The 23,364-nt window shown below is 44.8% G+C and overlaps 1 protein-coding gene across 3 annotated transcripts in view; it reads right to left on the bottom strand.

Annotated features, from left to right (window-relative positions):
- arhgap39 (Rho GTPase activating protein 39) overlaps positions 1–23,364 on the bottom strand; it is a 549,348-nt gene that overhangs the window by 160,294 nt on the left and 365,690 nt on the right. For all 3 annotated transcript variants that reach the window (XM_085987363.1, XM_085987364.1, XM_085987365.1), the window contains exon 5: positions 7,792–8,353. In XM_085987363.1, the coding sequence (XP_085843489.1) occupies positions 7,792–8,353 (562 nt within the window). The remainder of the gene's footprint in view (positions 1–7,791; positions 8,354–23,364) is intronic.

Raw genomic sequence — 23,364 nt, 5'->3', positions numbered from 1 at the left:
AACATAGTGAAAATAGATGGTTCACAGGAAGGTTTAAATTAATTCCATTGTCTCAAGCGGACGTGGTACACAAGAAGCACCGTTTCACTGATTGATTCATCTGGTTCTAATATACGCCCCCCAGCGCTTGACTGTTCAATGAATTTAACCTTGACAGCTAAATATAAGTTAAGAGCAACATTTTAATATAGATTATACGAAGATCCTTCTGTGGCAATACAGTCAAAAATGTGACATATATAGAATAATTGATTACCTGCGCGTGAGTTACAGGCTGGAATCTAATCAAGGGGGTTCAGATGGTTTACATATAGAATGAGTACACTAGAGTTACAGGCTGGATGTTAATCAAGGGATTCAGCTAGTCTATAAGTATAATAACAATGCATAGCTGAGAACGAGTTACAGGCTAGGGTTTAATCAAGACATTCATTTGGTTTAAATATAGAACAATAGATGACACAGCAGTTTAAAGCAGTAGGGTGTGAGCGTGTCTAATCTCAGTAATGTCACTGTGGGAAGGCACAGAGCCATCATGTGCAACAAACTGAAATCTCACGGTGTTTGTTTCACTGCAGTAGCTCCGTCGGCTCCACTGGAACTGTCGGGGTGGCAGGAATAATTGGGAATATGTCAAACAGTTCATTTCAATTTCATAGATTTAGAATCCATTTATTCATTTAAAAAATAAAGCAAGCACTACAAATTTTCATAGTCCTATGGTACAAATTGGATGTGTAACAGAATCCCCAAAATACTGCTGCCCACATCCTAACTTACACCAAGTGCCGTTCACCCAACACCCCTGCTCTCTCTGACCTACAATGGCTCCTGGTCCAGCAATGCCTAGATTTTAAATTCTTAACCTTGTTTTGACATCCCGCCAGTGCCTCGCCCTCCCCATCTCTGTAACCTCCTCCAGCCCCACAACCCTCCGAGATCGCTGCAATCCTCTAATTCTGGCCTCTTGTGCATCCCGTGCCTTCAGCAGCCTGGGCCCTAAGCTCTGGACTTCCCTCCCCAAACTGCGCTCTCCTCTTTTACGATGCCCCTTTAAACGCTAATCGGACAGCAACTTGTGGCGTTCTGCAATTTCCGGGGTGTATCTTCCTCGCTACACGTTGCCGGTCGACTTTCACATTAGTAACGGTGTGTGTCGTTCAGACACCATTACTGTTTCAGCAAAACCTGGCCCAAATTACTGGATAACTTTCGCTCCTCATTGTTTGACACTTTCAAATTTAAGACTATAAGCAAATGAAATCAGTGCTGGCAACTGGTCTCGCTGCTAAACATCTGTTAGAGATATAAACTGAAAATGCTGGAAATACTCAGGTCAGGCAGCAATTCTTCCCAGTTCTGACGAACGGTCATCGACCGGAAACGTCTGTGTTTCTCTCTCCACAGATGCTGCCTGATCTGCTGAGTATTTCATAGAAACATAAAAGATAGGAGCAGGAGTAGGCCATTCGGCCCCTCGAGCCTGTTCCGCCATTTAATGAGATCATGGCTGATCATCCAAATTCAGTACCCTGTCCCTGCTTTCTCCCCATATCCCTTGATCTCTTTAGCCTTAAGAAATATATCTAACTCCTTCTTGAATATATTTAATGAATTGGCCTCAACTGCCTTCTGTGGTAGAGAATTCCACAGGTTCACCACTCTCTGGGTGAAGAAATTCCTCCTCATCTCAGTCCTAAATGGCTTACCCCTTATCCTTAGACTGTGACCCCTGGTTCTGGACTCCCCCGCCATCGGGAGCATTTTTCCTGCATCTAGTCCTGTTAGAATTTTATAAGTTTCAATGAGATCTCCTCTCATTCTTCTAAACTCTAACGAATATAAGCCTAATCAACTTCATACATCATTCCTGCCATAAGAACATAAGAAATAGGAGCAGGAGTAGGCCAATCGGCCCCTCGAGCCTGCTCCGCCATTCAATAAGATCATGGCTGATCTGATCCTAACCGCCAATCCACTATCACAGAACCATCTCCTGAATCTAACAGAATCAGACACACGAAATAGGAGCAGGATCAGGCTACACGGCCCCTGGGCCCGCTCCGCTACCCACAGGGCCATGACCGATCCGAACCTAGACTCATGTCCAAATTCCTGCCCGCTCCCCGTAACCCTTAATTCCCTTTACTTCTAGGAAACTGTCTATTTCTGTTTTAAATTTATGTAATGATGTAGCTTCTACAGCTTTTTGGGGCAGCATATTCCATGGACCTACCACCCTCTGAGTGAAGTAGTTCCTCCTCATCTCAGTTTTGAAAGAGCAGCCCCTTATTCTAAGACTGTGCCCCCTAGTTCTAGTTTCACCCATCATCGGGAACATCTTCCCCGCATCCACCCGATCCGACCCCTTCACAATCTTATATGTTTCAATAAGATCGCCATCCCAGGTATCAGTCTGGTGAATCTTCGCTGCACTCCCTCCATGGCAAGAACATCCTTCCTCAGATAAGGCGACCAAAACTGCACACAATTCTCAAGGTGTGGTCTCACCAAGGCCCTGTACAACTGCAGCAAGACATCCTTGCTCCTGTACTCGAATCCTCTCGCTATGAAGGCCAACATACCATTTGCCTTCTTAACCACCTGCTGCACCTGCATGCTTACCTTCAGCGACTGGTGCACAAGGACACCCAGGTCTCGTTTTCCCTATCTATTGCCATTCAGATAATAAACTGTCTTCCTGTTTTTGCCACCAAAGTGGATAACCTCGCATTCATCCACATTATACTGCATCTGCCATGCATCTGCCCAATCACCCAACCTGTCCAAATCGTACTGAAGTTTCTCTGCATCCTCCTCACAACACACACGCCCGCTCAGCTTTTAGTCGTCTCCAAACTTGGAGATATTACATCTAGTTCCCTCGTCTAGTTCATTAATATATTGTGAATAGCTGGGGTCCTAGCACCGATCCCTGCGGTACCCCACTAGTCCAGCATTTTCTGTTTTTATTTCAGATTTCCAGCGTCCCCAGTATTTTGCTTTTGTATATCTGTTACAGACATGGGGCCGATTTTCATCTCCTTTATGTCTTAGAAATGGACACAGACAAGACATAATGGAACAAAAAAAGTGGCAGAGACCCATTTCCCGTGACCTTCGTGCTTCTGAAGGAGTTTGAGGTGGGTAGTGCAAGCTCTCATCTAAGACAGGCAAGTGCATCACCCAAATATAGAAATGGGGGCAGGACATCCAGTGTGTAATACCCTGTGTTTAGGCATGTTGGACATCCAGTGTAAACAACGTAGGAGAAACTAGCCATCCAAGGTTGCTAGGAAATACAAAGTCAGGCAGGAATAATATAAAGACAAGTATTTTTGGGCCATTTCTGCACCATTTTGTTCATTTGTTTTGTCTTTTTTCATAGGGGGGTAATTTTGGCCTAAACCACCTGGTGGGAAACTGACAGGAAATTGATTTCAATGCAAAGTAAAATGGGTGGTCAATCTGATCCCGTCAGTTGCACGCCCGGCGGGTTAGGTTAAAATCACCCCCTGAACTTCTCTCAAGGCTCTGTGGCAATCGTTCTCAAAATAAATTTATCCCCCAGGACCATTACTGGAACCAATGGGTTCCCCAATGGGAATACCCTTTTCTGAAGTGGTAGGAAGGATGAGGACCTACAGGGAGGTCAGTCTGCATGAAGCAACTCGTTGCGACCACCTCTTGCAGCACCACCTTCACGTTGGCTGCCAGACAGGGGGTAGGTTATTGGACTGCTCCATCACTTGCCTGCACATTGGATTTCGTTTATCATCATTTTTCCCTGTTTTTTTTTAAATATTTGTCCATGGGATGTGGGCGTCGCTGGCAAAGCCAGCATTTATTGCCCATCCATAGTTGCCCTTGAGAAGGTGGTGGTGAGCCGCCTTCTTGAACCGCTGCAGTCCATGTGGTGAAGGTACTCCCACAGTGCTGTTAGGGAGCGAGTTCCAGGATTTTGACCCAGCGGCGATGAAGGAACGGCCGATATATTTCCAAGTCAGGATGGTGTGTGACTTGGAGTGAACTTGGAGGCGGCGGTGTTCCCATGCGCCTGCTAGGTGGAAGAGGTCGCGGGTTTGGGAGGTGCCGCTGAAGAAGCCTTGGCGAGTTGCTGCAGTGCATCTTGTAGATGGTACACACTGCAGCCACGGTGCGCCGGTGGTGGAGGGAGTGAATGTTTAAGGTGATGGATGGGGTGCGAATCAAGCGAGCTGCTTTGTCCTGGATGGTGTCGAGCTTCTTGAGTGTTGTTGGAGCTGCGCTCATCCAGGCAAGTGGAGAGTATTCCATCACACTCCTTACTTGCGCCTGGTAGATGGTGGAAAGGCTTTGGGGAATCGGGGGGGTGAGACACTCGCCACAGAATACCCAGCCTCTGACCTGCTCTTGTTGCCACAGTATTTACGTGGCTGGTCCAGTTAAGTTTCTGGTCAATGGTGACCCCCAGGATGTTGATGGTGGGGGATTCGGCGATGGTAATGCCGCTGAATGTCAAGGGGCAGTGATTAGACTCTCTCTTGTTGGAGACAGTCATTGCCTGGCACCTGTGTGGCTCGAATGTTACCTGCCACTTACCAGCCCAAGCCTGAATGTCGTTCCCTGTTGCTTCTTTACTCCCTCACCCTTCAGTCTTGGCAAAGGCCATCAATGGGAATGAGATGCCATTTGAGTTTTTCCAAAGTCTGTAAGAATTGATGTCTCCATATTCTGCCACTTGACCTTTAATTGTCTACATCCCTACACACAGTTTTCCATTCCCAGCCCTGGTGTGGTCTTTGCAACTGTCCAAATCTGCAACTGGAACGATGATAACGGTGCAAATGGAAGAGCCAGGAGAATTGAGTGCTATGAGCATATTACCATTCCAGCAAGATTTACACCAGTGCTTAAATCATTTAGAACTGGCATAAATCAGTAAACACAAAGCAGCCCCATGCACTTCACTTCAGTTCCTTTCCAATCTACTGATTTTATTTACTGTGCCAATTATGGAGGTTTGGGCACATCAGTCCAGTTCCTTGTGGGTTTAGGTGCTTCAGCAGAAAGTGGCCTGGAATTTGACACTAATTGCCAGTATTTTTCCAGAGAGGATGGCTGGTGAGGAAAATGTTACACTGGCGCAGTTGAGTGTGCTTTTCTGAGGTTGGTGTTCAGGCATATTACAGAAGAACATAAGAAATAGGAGCTAGAGTAGGCCATTTGGCCCCCCCTTTTCAACAAGATCATGGCTGATCTTCTACCTCAACTCCACCTTCCCGCACTATCCCCATATCCCTTAATTCCCTTCGTTCCCAAAAATTTATCGACCTCTGTTTTGAATATACTCAACGACTGAGCATCCACAGCTCTCTGGGGTAGAGAATTCCAAAGATTCACAACCCTTCGAGTGAAGAAATTTCTCCTCATCTCAGTCCTAAATGGCCGACCCCTTATTCTGTGACTGTGACCCCTGGTTCTCGATTCCCCAGCCAGGGAAATCATCCTCCCAGCATCTACCCTGTCAAGCCCCTTAAGAATTTTATATGTTTCAATGAGATCACCTCTCATTCTTCTAAACTCTAAGGAATATAGGCCTAGTCTGCTCAATCTCTCCTCATAGGGCAATCCCCTCATCCCAGGAACCAGTCAAGTGAACCTTTGCTGCACTCCCTCTAAGGCAAGTGGGGTAGAGTTGAGGCATATTGCTCTGTAACTAAAGGCCCTTTTATATTGGTGTCAGTGGGATGTTTGTGCTGCCAGTTCCCAAGGTACAGGTCCCACACAACTGACATCAACCATAGGAATGCAGGAGGCCATTCAGCCCCTCGAACCAGTTTTGCCATTTCATTAGACCATGGCTGACCTGCTACCTCAACTTTATTGACCCGCCTTTGATCCATATCCCTGGATACCCTTACCTGATAAAAATCCGTCGATTTCAGTCTTGAATGCCAACATGCCGAACGTGGACTGCAATCCAATGGGACTGAATGGGACCCATGCTTTGGGAGTCCGTGGCACAAATACCCCAGAAAGCAATGTAAAAGCACTTTAACTGTACTCTGCTTGGCAAAGGAGTGATAAATAGGAACGCTGCGGGCCCAAAACGGAAAGCATTCGATTCACCAGCACTAGCATTTCTCAACTTGGTGGGCACAAAGTGCCATAGAGACAGATATATAGACCAGCACCAAGATCAATTATTAAAACTGCTTTCTTTCTGCAGCATTAATCGAGGCAAATTCTGGGGACTGAGTAGAAAATTAGTCCTGATCACACACTTGAATAAATTATTTAAATGGTTACTGAACAAAAAACCTATTCTAAGATCTGTAGCCCTCCACGAGTGGTACCAGCAGAGCATGTACGAGAAGCTGTGGGATATGATTTATAGCCCAAGAGTGGGCTGCCCTGATAATTCATCACCAGTGAGTTACGGCCAATAATGTGTGGGGGATTAGGACTTTAATAAAATCACTCCTCTTTCTCCGTATGCCACATACTCGGTAAGCAATTAAAATGAAAAACGCTAAGAGCTTGAGGCCAGAATTAGATTTAAACAAGGACTAAACAGATGCTTTTCCTGCAGACCTGTTCTGGTGAGGTTGCTGCAGAACTTTTTAATTCTACAGTGTTGTTTATCTTCAATTGTAACGCCGTCTTCCTGAAAGGCATTTGCGGAGGTGACTCCTTTTCCTCGAGAGAAATCGAAGGCTGATTAGAAGACTCCATAAGTGAAAGTTACGGGTATTAATTAGTGATGTTGTCGATCAGCTTGCACTCTCGGGATATTTTATTTATATCAGTGGTAGAAGGCTTTGCATTTGATCAAAATTAAGTATTAAAAAAATGAGTGGAAATTTATTGGTTCTGTTATTGTCCTATTATTAATTTATATTTTGATGATGTTATATGACCCGGTATATCTATAACAGAACGTATGATAGAATCAAAAAATTGTAGGGGTGATCCAATGAAGGCGTTTAAAATGATTTCAGGATTTGATCGGATCGATAGAAAGAAACTATTCCCTCTGGTGGGGGCAGTCCAGAACAAGGGGGCAGAACCTTAACATTAGAGCCAGGCCATTCAGGGGAGATGTCAGGAAGCACTTCCTCACACAAGGGGTAGTGGAAATCTGGAAAACTCTCCCCCAAAACCTGTTCAGGCTGGGGGTCAATTGAAAATTTCAAAACTGAGATTAATAGATTTTTGTTAGGCAAGAGTATTAAGGGTTACGGAAGCAAGATGGGTAGATGGCGTGGAGATACAGATCAGCCATGAATTAATTGACTGCTGGAACAGGCTTGAAGGGCTGAATGGTCTCCTCCTGTTCCTGTCTCCGCACACGTTACACTTAGTATAAAATGGAAACAAGGATGTCCCAAATCAGTGTCCTATGTAACCCATGGCTGGACCCCCGCACTCACCCCTCCCCTCACATTTCTAGGCACTACATGGGACACCTGGACTGGGTGCAAATGCAGTATTTATGCAGTAGCTGCCTGCTAACCCTTGATATCAGAGCAAAAGCAAAGAAAACCCATAACCAGCGACTACAGTTCACTAGTGTATAATGAATAATACTCAGGCAGCGGAGCTAACTATTAATGCTCTATGTGCATATTTTGGAGATGTACTTGGTAAACACACATATAATATACAAGAAATAATTCAACATTTTCAGTGCACTATACATTTCAGAGAGGGAAGGGATAAAAAAGTTCCTCTTTGTCCTCTTATAAAATCTGGAAGTTATGGATAGCCCGCTTGGGTGTTTTTTTAAAGAAATCATTAGAGGCTTACCTTTTGCATCATTCACGGGATCCATGTGCCTGTAGATATAGCCTTCTAGGTAGGAGTGAAATTTGGGAGTAGGAGGGAAGAAGGCCAGGCAGATGGCCATTAATTCCCAGCCCCTGGCGAGGCTCTCGTATCTAAAGTTTTCAGTAGTCTGCCGGCACAGTTGGATGTACAGTTCGTCCCTCAGACCCTGCATGCTCCAGCCCTTTGTGGCGATCTCCAGAGCCACGTTAACCTGGTCCGCCTTGGCCCGCCGGTCGCCCATGTACATCTGGATCAGTTTGAACACTTCGCACGCTTCCTTCTTCACATTGCGGTCGGCCGTCATTATCATGGGCTTTTTGATTGACTCGCTGCTCCAGGCCAGCATGTTGGCGATGGAGACTTTGCGGCGGAAGATTCCCTGCGTGTGCTTGTTGAAGTGTTTGGAAGCCCAGTTCTCAATGTCTGTCTCGGAGGAGGGCTTTCGCAGCATGAATCCGGGGAAGACGCAGCTGGCGCTGGGGATCATGCTCCGGCTCTGCCTTCCGATATCGTACTGACTGCAAGTGCCCAGGTCTTCAGACTGCAGAAAGAGAAATGGGTCGTCAGTGTTTGGATAATGAGACAGATTCCATTTGTACGACCCACACTCCCACTGAGAAACCAATGGAGCATGAAGAGAAAAGGGAAAAGAAAAAAAATGCTCAAAATGCACAGCAGGTCAGTTAGCATCTGTAGAGAGAAAGATTGGTTAACCACCTGTTCTGATGACAAGTTATACCTAAAACATTAATATGTCTTTTCTCTTTACAGATGGCGATAGACCTGCTGAATATTTGCAGCACTTTCCGAATTTGTTACAGATTCCTAGCATTTGTAATCATTTTTTTCTCTTCTAAAGCACATTGCGTTCCAGATTTCTGCTCCCATCTTCATTATCAATTTAAGACGATAAGCTCCAGGAGTTGATCTCCTCCCACCTAAATATCAAAAAACAAGAACTGCATTCCAAAACACAAAATAAAATGAGTCACAAATCACCTACCTAAAGAAACCATCCAATATCTCCTGCTGATTTTGGTTAGTCCCTATCCAGGTCTTGGCAGGCAGTACTGAATTGCATGGTTTAGTCAGAGAGGTCATAAGGCTTACTACCTCTCCCCGTGGGGAAAGGCATGGAGCAAACAGACTTTTGACACCAATCCACAGTTACGATGCACCTCTTAAACAGGACTTAAATACAAGTTAGTTTTGAATCTTGGTGCAGTTTGACTGAAGATGCTCATGACAGTTGCAACCTGGATTTAGGGAATCTAGCAATTTGCCGTAACTCCAACAGATGAGCATTCCTCACTGCAAGAGTCCGATACTTGCACTACCCACACCATTAATCCTTGTGGCCTCTCTAAAGCTGCTTTTAGATTGAGCCAAGGCCTATGCAACTGGCGCCAGCTCCTCTAATGGGTTTTCCTAATTACCGGCCTTAGCAAATCCCGGAAGCTTTACGTCTGGCTTGCAGCCGGCTGCCCGAGATCCACGCGTTGGGAGCAAGAGCCACTGGCACACGACTCACACAGCAGCTTAAATGATTGGCCACAAGTTGCCTTAGACACGTGCCATTTTGGTTGGGAGTCCGGGAGCCAGCTTCCAGTGTATACCAAGTGCGGCTCCTTTGCCCCAACGGCAGAATCGTAGATTTGTGAAAAACCGGGTTCTGACGAAAGGTCATCGAGCTGAAACGTCAACTCTGTTTCTCTCTCGCCACAGATGCTGCCTGACCTGCTGAGTGCCTCCAGCATTTTCTGTTTTTTTGTATTTTGTATTTGAGCTCAAGTGAAATCACCAATTTGCCCCAAATCGTGGTCTTGTACAATGGATTCGAACCAACTGGGAACCTGGTTGACAGCGTCCCAACCTCAGCTTGCGTGACTTTTTACAGCTGAGGGCAGGGTGGCATCCTATTGGTGCATTTACCCCTCGGTCCCAGAGGTGAAAGGTCAGTATCTCAATCCATTTTGCCTCGCTCACTTTCCTGGTTTCATTTTATTTTTAATTATTAGGCACTATCTTTTGGAAAACAACAAATGACATTCTATCAGCAGGACCTGTCAGTATGTTAATGAGTTTGTCATTAGGCAGATTAAAAAAAAAAAATCTGTAAAATGAACGAATTATCAGATCAAAAGGGAAATACGCAAAACACAAGATCTGCACAAAAGCAGTTTGCATAGATTTTGCAAATATTTTCACTACAAACTAAAGGAGGATCTAGCTGTTCTCATATCCAAGATGGCAAATGACACACAACTGCCACTGAGAGGGCGGGGGGAGGGGGAACCTGGTCCACGGCCTCTGCCGATGCCCACTTGACTGGCTGTGGGAGTTTTTCTTGTAAACTTGTTGTCAGGGTGTGGGCGTTGTTGGAAAGGTCTGGTATTTATTGCCCATCCCTAGTTGCCCCGAGAAGGTGGTGGTGAGCCTTCTCCTTGAATCGCTGCAGTCCGTGTGGTGAAGGTGCTCCCACAGCGCCGGCACAACATACTGCTGAAGCAGGACAACCCGGTCCAGTGTTTGCTCCACCTGCGGCTCTTTTCCCCGCTCAGCACAGCTCAGAAATCCCCGGTGTGGAACAAAGCTTCCTGCTCCAATGCTCTGCTTACATTCCAAGTTGCCATACTGGTGCTGATCAGTGAGAGACAGGTTTGAAGTCGTTTAAAGCTGCTTTATACACGTGCCATTCTGGTTAGGATTCTGGGAACCAGCTGCTCGTGAGCCCGTTTCCAATGTTTACTAAGTGCAACTCCCTGGGCTCAATGGCGGAATTGTAGATTCGTGAAAAACTGGGATCTGTGAGCATTTCAAAGGGATAAAGGAGCCAGAATAACAGGTGTAAAGGCTGGGAGCCAGCTCATGGTCGGTGGTCTCCAGGAACCCGAAGATAAACAGCACCAATACAAATGGATTTATATCTGCCTCCAAATCCATACATGCAGCTCCAGTGTCTCTTCACCCCATCTCTTCTGAATGTTGGGGTACAGTTCCACGGGTACTGGCAGCCCTCCAGTTCCTCATGATGCAAACCTACACAGTGAGCATCAGCAGCCTATTCGCTTCGGGGGGGGGGGGGGGGGGCGGGGGCAGCATGGTTGGCAGTCATCTCACTTTTCTGTTCAATTAAAAAACTTAAGGAGTATAGCACACCATAGGGAATATCATAAACACTGTACATGACTCCTGTAGGATGGACTCTATGGTCACTGTCAAGTGACAGTGAGGTACATAGGAACATTGCGATTGCTAAATGAAAAAAGACCCAGGTCCATCTAGTTTGCCTTCTACCCTCCTGTAGTCGCATGATGCAACGATAATGGAGCTATTGACTAATGATAGCAATCAATCTCTGTCTAGCTTACAACAGACCCAGCCATAAAACCCCCAGTGACGGAGAGCTTTGGGAACCAGAGGTCCAAAGTCACCTGTTCCTCCCGAGCTGGGTCCTTCAAATCTTAAAACTCAATATAATGTAATGAATGACATAACATACCCAGATCACTACCTCCTGCATAGAATAACTATATAAATCCTACAAGAAATGACTAATGATCAGTAGAAACTAAGAACTTCATCTCTGGGGAAGGAGTGGGAAAGTTCTCCCTCAGGTCATCAGATTACTTAAGTTGTTACATGAAGATCAATTGAACTTAACCCACTGTTTGCCTTTGGTTCTGTGACTGGCTGAAAACCCAGGGGTGTAAAGCAAAGGTTAGTGGTGAGAGTACATTAACCGCACATTAACTGTAATCCATTTCTACTGCAAGACTTTAAGAAACAAGAAGCATAATTTTTAAGCTCCCTTCCCCTCCCAGCAGCAGAGCTCTTTACCTCTATGCTTGGAACGTGTATTTGTCGTACATCCATGGGCATGGCAGATCTTTTTTTTTATAAAAAGAGTACACATTAGGTAGGCAGCCTGAACTCGGACTAATGGTTCAGCCTCAGCTGGCGTGTGGAGTCCAGTTCTGGGCACCACACTTTAGGGAGGATGTCACGACCTTAGAGAGGGCCCAGAGGAGATTTACCAGAAAGGTACCAGGGATTAGAGACTTTTGGTTCTGTGGAGAGACTGGAGAAGCTGGGGTTGTTCTTTTTAGAGTAGAGATGGTTAAGGGGAGATTTAATAGAGGTGCTCAAAATTTTGAGAGGTTTTGATGGTACTTAGGGAGAAACTGGCAGGAGAGTCGGTAACCAGAAAACACAGATTTAAGGTAATTGGCAAAAAAAAAATCTAGAGGAAAGATGAGGAGAAATATTTTTATGCAGCGAGTTGTGATCTGGAATGCGCTGCCTGAAAGGGTGGTGGAAGCAGATTCAATAATAACTTTCAAAAGAGAATCAGATAAATATTTGAAGGGGACAAATTTACAGGGCTATGGGGAAAGAGCAGGGGAGTGGGACCAATTGGAGTGCTCTTTCAAGCAGCCAGCACTGGGATGATGGGCTGAATTTAGAAGAATGAGAGGTGATCTCATTGAAACATATAAAATTCTTACAAGGCTTGACAGGGTAGATGCTGGGAGGATGTTTCCCCTGGCTGGGGAGTCTAGAACTAGAGGTCACAGTCACAGAATAAGGGGTCGGCCATTTAAACTCTACTGAGGAGAAATTTCTTCACTCAGAGGATTGAGTAGAGTAGCAGTCAGAAATTGTACTTTAGGCACTACAGGTAAAGGGAAAACTAAAAGATGTAAAGCGATTAAACCAGGAGAGAGAAATAAGAAACATATGAATAAAGCATCAGAGCTGAAGGACAGGCTAGGGTGTGTGGCCCAAATAAGCGTTCTTCATACAAACGCACGGAGTATAAGGAATAAATTGAATGAACTGCAGGCACGAATTCAAATTGGAGAGTATGACATGGTGGCCATTACTGAGACATGGCTGCAGGACAGTCAGGACTGGGAACTAAATATACCAGGTTATAAGGTTTACAGGACAGATAGGGAAAATGGCAGAGGGGGAAGAGAAGTCTTAATGATTAGGGATGAAATCACTTTAATGATGAGAGAGGATTTAAAAAGAGGTAAACAGCCAGTTGAGACCTTATGGGTTGAATTAAGAAATAGGAAAGGATCTAAGACTGTAGTGGGAGTTGTGTACAGGCCTCCTGGTAGCAGCTGTGAAGTGCTAGATTGTATAAATGTAGAGATTAGACAAGCATGTAGTAAAGGCAGAGTGGTTTTAATGGGGAATTTTAACTTTTATATAGATTGGGAAAAGCAGAGTAGCACCTGTCAGCAAGGTAGTGAATTTTGAGTGTGTCCGTGATAGTTTTCTACAACAATATGTCCTAGAGGCAACAAGGGGGTAAGCCATATTAGATTTAGTAATGAGCCAAATTTAGTTAACAGCCTAACTGTGTGTGAACATTTATCCAATAGCATAGAAACATAGAAGATAGGAGGAGTAGGCCATTCGGCCCCTCGAGCCTGCTCCGCCATTCAATGAGATCACGGCTGATCATCCAAATTCAGTACCCTGTCCCTGCCTTTTCCGCAGCAATCAGAACATGATCGAGTTCAAAGTAGCGTTTAAAAGGGAGAAACGCGAAAGAGCTACTAAGATTCTAGATTTAGGTAAGGCTGACTTCAACGGGATGAGGCAGAGACTGTCCAAAGTAAACTGGACAAATCTGTTAATGGGTAAAACGCCAGAAGATCAGTGGGAGATGCTTAAAAAATAATTTAAGGTGATGCAGAACCAACTTATACCCGAGGGACAAGAGTTCTACTTGCCAATAACCAGCCATGGATGACTAAAGAGTTAAAGGACAGCATAAAACTAATGGAAAGGGCAGGCAGAAATGCATAAAATAGCACAGATCCTGGCGAATGGGAAAGATACAAAGAACAGCAAAGGGTCACAAAACAGATAGTAAGAGCTACAAAAAGGGAGTATAAAAAGAAACTTGCAAGGGATATCAAAATCAATACGAAGAATATATAGTTACATTAGGAAAAAAGAGGGTGGTCAGGAGCAATGTTGGCCCCTTAAAAATTGAAAGTGACGATATTGTCAGTCGCAATGGGGAAATGGCGGACATGTTGAATAATTACTTTGCGTCAGTATTTACAGTCGAAGAGGAGGATAGCATGCCGGACATCCCACGGAAACTAATATTGAATCAGGGACAGGGACTCAATAAAATTAACGTAGGTAAAATAACAGTAATGAAGAAAATAATGGCACTAAAGAGTGACAAATCCCCAGGCCCAAATGGTTTCCATCCCAGGGTTTAAAGGAAGTAGGTGAGCACATTGCAGATGCCCTGACTATAATCTTCCAAAGTTCTCTAGATTCAGGAACCGTCCCTTTAGGTTGGAAAATTGCGCATGTCACTCTGCTTTTTAAGAATGGCGAGAGAGGGAAACCAGGTAATTGTAGGCCAGTTAGCCTAACATCTGCTGTGGGGAAATTGCTAGAGTCTATAATTAAGGATCGGGTGACTGAACACCTCGAAAATCTTCAGTTGATCAGAGAGAGCCAGCATCGATTTTTTAAAAAATATTCATTTATGGGATGTGAGTGTCGCTGGCAAGGTTGTGAAAGGTAGGTCATGTCTGACAAACCTAATTGAATTTTTTGAGGAGGTGACTAAAGTAGCGGACAGGGGAACGTCTATGGATGTTATTTATATGGACTTCCAGAAGGCATCTGATAAAGTCCCTCATAAGAGACTGTTAGCTAAGGTAGAAGTTGAGGGCAAATTATTGACCTGGTTAGGAAATTGGCTGAGCAGCAGGAGACAGAGAGTAGGGATAATGGGTAGATACTCAAATTGGCAGGAAGTGACTAGTGGTGTCACAGGGATCTGTGTTGGGGCATCAACTATTCACAATATTTATTAACAACTTAGATGATGGCATAGAAAGTCATATATCTGAATTTGCCGATGACATAAAGATAGGCGGCATTGTAGATAAAATTACAAAAGGGACATTGATAGATTAAGTGAATGGGCAAAGCTGTGGCAAATGGATTTCAATGTGGGCAAATGTGAGGTCATCCACTTTGGACCGAAAAAGGATCGAACAGGGTACTTTCTAAATGGTGCAAAGCTAAAAACAGTGGATGTCCAAAGAGTCTTGGGGGTTCAGGTACATCGATCATTAAAATGTCATAAACATGTACAGAAAATAATCAAAAAGGCTAACGGAATGCTGGTCTTTATATCAAGAGGACTAGAATACAAGCAGCAGAAGTTATGCTGCAGCTATACAAAACCCTGGTTAGGCCACACCTGGAGCACTGTGAGCAGTTCTGGGCACCACACCTTAGGAAGGATATATTGGCCTTGGAGGGAGTGCAGTGTAGGGTTAACTTACGAGGAGACATTACTCAAATTAGGGTTGTATTCCCTAGAATTTAGAAGGTTAAGGGGTGATCTATCTGATTGAAGTTTTTAGGATATTAAGGGGAACAGGTAGGATAGACGGAGAGAAACTATTTCCGCTGGTTGGGGATTCTAGGGCTGGGGGCAAAGTCTAAAAATTAGCGCCAGACCGTTTAGGAGTGAAATGAGGAAACACTTCTACACACAAAGGGTGGTAGAAGTTTGGAACTCTCTTCCACAAATGACAATTGGTGCTAGATCAATTGTTAATTTTAAATCGGAGATTGATAACTTTTTGTTAACCAAAGGTATTAAGGGATATGGGCCAAAGGCAGGTATATGGAGTTAGATCACAGATCAGCCATGATCTTGACATCAAGGCAGCATTTGACCGAGTGTGGCATCAAGGAGCCCTAGTAAAATTGAAGTCAATGGGAATCAGGGGGAAAACTCCCCACTGGCTGGAGTCATACCTAGCACAAAGGAAGACGGTTGTGGTGACTGAAGGTCAATCATCACAGCCCCATGACATCGCTGCAGGAGTTCCTCAGGGCAGTGTCCCAGGCCCAACCATCTTCAGCTGCTTCATTAATGACCTTCCCTCCAACATAAGGTCAGAGATGGGGATGTTTGTTGATGACTGCACAGTGTTCAGCACCATTCACAACTCCTCAGATAATGAAGCAGTCCATGCCCGCATGCAACAAGACCTGGACGACGTTCAGGCTTGGGCTGATAAGTGCCAGGCAATGACTATCTCCAGCAAGCGAGAGTCTAACCACCTCCCCTTGATATTCAATGCCATTACCATCGTCGAATCCCCCACCATCAACATCCTGGGGTCGCCATTGACCAGAAACTTAACTGGACCAGCCACATTAATACTGTGGCAACAAGAGCAGGTCAGAGGCTAGGTATTCTGCAGCTAGTGTCTCACCTCCTGACTCCCCAGAGCCTTTCCACCATCTACAAGACACAAGTCAGGAGTGTGATGGAATACTCTCCACTGGCCTGGATGAGTGCAGCTCTAACAACACTCAAGAAGCTCGACACCATCCAGGACAAAGCAGCCCGTTTGATTGGCACGCCATCCACCACCTTAAACATTCACTCCCTCCACCACCGGCGTACCGTGGTTGCAGTGTGTACCATCTACAAGATGCACTGCAGCAAATTGCCAAGGCTTCTTCGGCAGCACCTCCCAAACCCGCGGCCTCTTCCACCTAGAAGGACAAGGGCAGCAGACACATGGGAACACCACCACCTCCAAGTTCCCCTCCAAGTCACACACCATCTTGACTTAGAAGTATATCGCCGTTCCTTCGTCGTCGCTGGGTCAAAATCCTGGAACTCCCTCCCTAACAACACTGTGGGACCTTCACCACACGGACTGCAGCGGTTCAATGCGGCGGCTCACCACCACCTTCTCAAGGGCAACTAGGGATGGGCAATAAATGCCGGCCCTGCCAGCGACGCCCAGATCCCATAAGTGAATAAGAAAAAAAATCTCATCGAATGGCGGAACAGGCTCAAGGGGCGGAACAGCCTACTCCTGTTCCTGTGTTCCTATGTGAATCTTTGGAATTCTCTGCCCCAAAGGGCTGTAGATGTTCAGTTGTTGAGTATATTGAAGACAGAGATTGATAGATTTTTGGATACTATGGGAATCAGGGGATATGGGGATAGTGTGCGACGGTGGAGCTGAGGTAGAAAATCAGCCATGATCTTATTGAATCGCGGAGCACACTCAAAGGACCGAATGGCCTACTCCTGCACCTATTTCTTATGTTCTTATGGCCTTCTCCTGTGCTGTAAGATTCTATGATTCCATGATATTGTCCAGTGAATCTGACCTAAGCTCAGATGCCAGGGTTGTTTGGCGCAACTCATCAGCTGTGTTTCTGACCAAGTTGTTAAGTTTCTCTCTCTGTCAGCTCTAAGGGCCATAAAGGACAAACTCTGGTCAGTCTCGACCGATGTTTTAGTGAGACAGAGCCATCAGCACAAAACTTAGTTCTGACCTGGCAACGTCATTCAGGATTGAGGATAGCTGGAATAGGAAATAGAAACATAGAAGATAGGAGCAGGAGTAGGCCATTTGGCCCCTCGAGCCTGCTCCACCATTCAATGCGATCATGGCTGATCATCCAAATTCAGTACCCTAATGGAAATATCACACTGGTGCAGTAGTGAGGGATCTTCTCAGATTGGAGTCGAGGCTTTGTGGGACAAGGAAAGAGTTTCCCTTTGCATGTGGCCACCCCACGCCTTACTTGGAGATCTTGATGCTGACAATCAATCAGTGACAAAAGTCAGATTCCAGCCCTAACATTATTCAACAAGAGTTCCAAAAAAAAAAATCAGCAAAGGTATTGGCAATGCCACACTAGTAATGAATACACTATGAAACTAGAAAGAGGCTTAAAGCTATTCAAGGCTCAACTGTTAACTGACCTGATAGAGATCTTTAAAATGAAGAAGGGGTTTGATAGGGTAGACATAAGAGAAGACGTTACCACTTGTGGAGGGAGACCGAAACTAGGGGCTATAAATATAAGATAGTCACTAAACAATCCAATCAGGAGAAATGTCTTTACCCAAAGAATGGTGGGAATGTGGAACTCGCTACCATAAGGAGTAGCAAACAGCATTGATGCATTTAAGGGGAAGCTAGATAAGCACGAGGGAGAAAGGAATGGGAGAATATTCTGATAGGGCTAGATGAAGAGGGCTGGGAGGAGGCTCGTGTGGAGCATCAACACAGGCATAGCCCAGTTGAGCTGAATGGCCTGTTTCTGTGCTGTAGACTCGGTGCAATTTGGTCAACTTCTTAGCTGACAATGATGCTTCCCAGATATACTGATAACTGCTTTGTTTCTGTGGAGCTTCAATTAGAAGGACACGGTTTTGAAGATTGTCAGTGTAAAAAAAACAACTACAGTACTGTAGAAAGAACAAACTTGCATTTACACAGCACCTTCCTCAGGACATCTTAAAGCACTGGGCAGCCCCCATTAAAAAAAAGTCTATAATTTCATTCAAGGACTGAAAATGTACTGGGAACAAATGTTGCTAATGATATCTATTTGTTTCAGAAATTGAATCTTGCTCTTACTTTTATACTCTTCAAGTTAAGGGACATCAGTAAGAGGAAATGGAACATTTTCCCTTTTTCTTCACATCCCATGTCAATACCAAGCACTCCCTGGTGAGGTACAACAACTACATATACAGCAAAGCTCTCTCCAGACACCAGCAAAAAACTCCCGTTCTCCCATCACCCCTGTGCTCGCTGACCTATATTGGCTTCCGTTCCAGCAACACCTCAAATTTAAAATCCTCATACTGGTGTTCAAATCCCTCCATGACCTCACCCCTCCCATCTCTTTAACCTCCTCCAGTCCCACAACCCCCCCCCCCTTCCCCGAGAACTCCGTTCCTCCAAATTCTGGCCTCTTATGCATCCCCGATTTACTTCGCCCCACAATTAGCGGCCGTGCCTTCAGCTGTCTGGGCACCAAGCTCTGGAATGACCTCCCTAAATCTCTCCGCCTCTCTCTTCCTTTAAGACGCTCTTCAAAACCTACCTCTTTGACCAATCTTTTGGTCACCTGTCCCAATATCTCATGTGGCCCAGTGTCAAAATATGTCTGATAACGCTCCTGTGAAGTGTCTTGGGACGTTTTACTATGTTAAAGGTGCTGTATAAATGCAAGGTGTTGTTAAACCCTAGCTTGAGGACACCATCTCCTACTGACAATTCCATTTCCCACGCCAAGAATTCTTATGGCCCGAGTGAGACTGACTATTTACTATTGAATTATGGGCAATTCTGTGCTGTGGACTCAGGCCAACCAAGAACCAGACTGACTCTACTCAAACTCATTTTATGTAGAAACCTTACAACCACCAAAGAGGGGACTTTCCTACTGACAGCAGGATCTGGACGCAAACCCATGTCCACAGGTGTGAAACAGCAGGCGAGTGCTTCACCTGAGCACACCAGTCAGTCAGTCACAAATTAATTTACCGCAGGAGGCAGCTCTCATCTTTTTCAAACGATTGTGCAATGCTGTGCTAAAGCTGTGATCGTCGGATTACAGGAAAGAAACGTTCCTGATGAGAAAGCATCATTTTTGCTTCAAAAAATTAAATTCAGCTCTGATGGACTGGCAGGATAGAAGCTGTGTTGTTGATTGCTTACACAGTGAGTGTGATGGGTGAAGCAATTGTTGGACTAGTGTGTGCACTATCTAGCAGCTGGTCACAGATCAGCACCGGCGGGGATAGGGCGGCCTGCTTGCTTTCTTGGCTGGGAACAGAGCGAGCTGCGGAAAGGTCACAGAACGGAAAACAAAATAACTTACAAAAATCCTTTAAAAAAAAAAAAAAATGACTCTGGATTAGGAGCATGGGCAAGATCCTAATAATCATACGCTAGTGATCTATTGAGGCGTGAAAGCCCATGAGAAATGCCATAATTATTTTCTTAAATCTACCATGACAAGTGTGATTGTACAGAAAGTAGCGTGACTCCGGTTACAGACAGCAGTTCTGACATTTTAGAAGAGATTTAAAATGTCCAGGTCCTCATGCCGACAATGTCTTGGGACCATACTCACCCAGAGTAAAAATCAGCCCTTAAGTTTCAAAAAAATATATATTTGGTGATACCAAGGAATATAAGCAGTGCGGAGACTCATTGGCCCCGATTTTAACTCCAGGTGGATTCCCTGCTCAGGGCAGAGTTAAAATGACAGTCAGGTGGCAATGATGTCATCGGGCCGCAACATGCATATGTAAAGAAAGACCTTGCTGGCTCCCGGGCTCGTGTCCTTGCTCAGGAGAGCAGGTTAAAACTGCAGAAGTTGCGATCATGGCGGCTTTCGGACAGGTCGAGACCCCAGCGATTTTAACTGCCCACCCGCCAGGTTGCTGCTGAGCGAGTCGGGTTAAAATCTCCCCCATTAAGCCAGTCGCCAGCCATGAAAACAGCAGAAAAGTGGCATATGGTAAATTAAAACATTAAAAAAAAATTAAACATAACTTTTTAAAAATTCAGTAAAATACTGGGGCGACAGTGGTGGTTAATTTTTGCACATAATATTCAACGTTAAAGCCTTATCGGGTAGTATTCCTTTAACTGTGCACCAGCTACAGTAACTATAGCAACTTGGCACATTCCTAAGGTGTAACAAATTCCGCTTGTAATAAATGAGGTGACGCGCAATGCAATTTGATTTCAAGAATAAAAAAAAACCTCCGGATATATTCGCTCATGCAGAAAAGATTAAATCTCAAAATCCACAATTCCTTGCTTTATACAATGAAGTCTCGTCACCTGAAAGGAAATGTTTTTCACTGGTTATTTTGTAAAGGGAGCTGTCTAATGCGATGGGGCACAGAGTTGCGGATTTAATGCCCACGTTCTGTTGGGTTCTGAACCTCAGCTGCACCTCCACGGGGAGAAGGCTGGCACTACCCCGCAGGGAGGGTGAGAATAGTCAGAGGAAGCGTCGTCACTGGGCCAGTTTCACGCTGATCCGAGCAGCTGGCCTAAAGCTGCACCAGTACAAAGCTCAGTTGTACGTTGCCTGTCGAGATACGAGGGAGACTGGGGAGAGCAGGGGGACAGAGATTTCAGGGCTCCCCAGTGGCTCGGACTTTGTCCAATGAGTGAGTCATTTAGACCAAGAGGCCCCAGGTTGCTCCTCAGCGAGATCTGTTACAACTCGGGCTTGTGGCAAAAAAGCACATTCTATGAGCGGACCCATGAACTGAGGCCTGCACTCCTTCACAACATGAATGGGATAGTGTACTACAGGACTAATAACCACCCTTTCACCTCTATGTTTTACAGCAGAGGTTACAAACAATTGGGTCAATTCAAGACTGGCTTTCAAGACTGAGATTGATAGATTTTTGTTAGGTAAGGGCACCAAGGGATACGGAGCAAAGGCAGGTAAATGGAGTTAAGGTACAAATCAGGCATGATCTAACTGAATGGCGGAACAGTCTCAAGGGGCTGAATGGCCTCCTCCTGTTCCTGTCATACTGTTAAATGGTAATTAATAATTCAGTATATTTGCTTGATTTACACAACACTTAAATGGCTCTAAAAATAGGCAGGCTATCATGTTGATCGATTATACCACTCAAGTAGACAGGATGTGGACAGCAATATTTCATCCATTCCGGTGGTTTTGTTTTGATTTTGACAACTATAACTTACCTATTACTTACAAATAAAACAAGCTAGCTGAATATACATTTTAATACATACGGGTGTATTTAAAAAAAAAAAAATCAGATTCATCAGCTTGTCAGCTCTCAGACTATTCTCCGAGCTATGCCGACTAGATAAGTGTCTAACAGGAAGGAGTCTATAAAGCTAAAGAATATTCAGCATTTCCTTCTCCTCAAAAATCACAATTTGCAGACAAGATAAAAAGAGACAGCGTGGTTAACTGCAAAGAGGACTGTGAGCAGCTTCCTTATCGCTGGGTCAAAATCCTGGAACTCCCTCCCTGACAGCACTGTGGGAGTACTTTCACCACACGGACTGCAGCGGTTCAAGAAGGCCACTCAGCACCACCTTCGCAAGGGCAACTAGGGATGGGCAATAAATGCTGGCCTTGCCAGCGACGCCCAGATCCCATGAATTAATAAAACCAGAACACGACAGGTTACTGGATTGGCCAGATAGATGTCAATTAAATTTAGCGCAGAGAAATGGGAGGCAATACATTTTGGATGAACATATACACCAAACGGTAAATAATTTATAAGGAGAAAGAGAGCGGAAGCTCAGAGACCTAAATTTTTAGGAAAGTAAGGACAAGTTGTTAAAAAAGCATAAATGATCCTAGGTTTATAAAGAGGCAATAAAGTACAAAAGCAAAGAGGTAATGATAAACATACACAACTCATTGGTTAGGCTGCAGTTAGAGTACTGTGCCCATTTTTAGATGCCCTACTTTAAGGAGGATGTCTAGGTGAAGAGACAGGTAAATTACGAAGAGGATATCAGGGATCAGAGGCTTTAGTAATGAGGAGAGACTAGGAAAAATTGAGGCTCGTTTCACTGGAACAGAGGTGGTTAAGCAAGGTTGAAAATGATGAGAGTTTTTCATATAGTGAATAGGGAAACATGACTTCCTGTAGTCAATGAGTTGATAACTAGAAGGCATAAATTTAAAGCCACTCCCAAAAGAACAAAGTGAGAAATTAGGAGAATATTTTTCTTGTTATGTTATGCCCCATCAGAAACAACGCTGGAAGCAGAATCCATAATGGCTTTTAAAATGGAGGTAGATAAATATTTGAAAAAGAAAAATTTGAAATGGCATGGGGAAAGGACTGAAGAGATAACTTTTCAGCGAGCCAGCACAGATGTGATGGGCTGAATGGCCTTCGGCGCTGCAAAAATGTTTTTTTATTCGTTTATGGGTCGTAGGCATTTTATTGCCCATCCCTAATTGCCACCGAGCTGTCTTCTTGAACCGCTGTGGTTCTTGAGTCCGTGTGGCGAAGGTGCTCCCACAGTGTTGCTAGGGAGAGAGTTCCAGGATTTTGACCCAGCGACGACGAAGGAACGGCGATATACTTCTAAGTCAAGATGGTGTGTGACTTGGAGGGGAACTTGGAGGTGGTGGTGTTCCCATGCGCCTGCTGCCCTTGTCCTTCTAGGTGGTAGAGGTCACGGGTTTGGGAGATGCTGTCGAAGAATTTGATGATTCTATTGGTTTAGCATCTGTGCAAGGCTGTTTCTACTATGCACCAACTTTAACTTGCACAGTGTAAATCCAGAGCTAAAGTATGGCCTGACGACAGAAGAAAGCACAGCAAGGTCCCTCCTCCAAGGAGTCTCACTCCACTGTGCTCTGTTGTCGAGTGGTGGGCTCACTCCAGATTTAGGCCGTATTTACAATTGGTGCAAAGTGAATACCAAGAGGTAATTAAGAACTTTAATAGGACCTCAGTTAGAGTACTCAGTGCAATATATACACACCATAGGAAATGACATGAATCAGTCAGTCATTCATGAAAGAAAGACTTATGAAATAATACTGAGCGGCCTGTGGGTGGCGCTGTCCAGGAAGAGTATAAATACTCGGGCACGGGCCCAGCTTGCGCAGGACATTCTTAACAGGAACTAGTGCAGGACACAACTAGACCTCCATGTTGTAAAACAGTTGATTAAA

The sequence above is a fragment of the Somniosus microcephalus genome, chromosome 5, assembly GCF_052327205.1.
Source record: "Somniosus microcephalus isolate GS21.2 chromosome 5, FLI_Smic_1.0, whole genome shotgun sequence".
NCBI classification, from domain to species: Eukaryota; Metazoa; Chordata; class Chondrichthyes; order Squaliformes; family Somniosidae; genus Somniosus; species Somniosus microcephalus.
The sequence above is the reverse complement of the archived record's forward strand: the minus strand, read 5'-3'. Positions and strand labels throughout refer to the sequence as shown.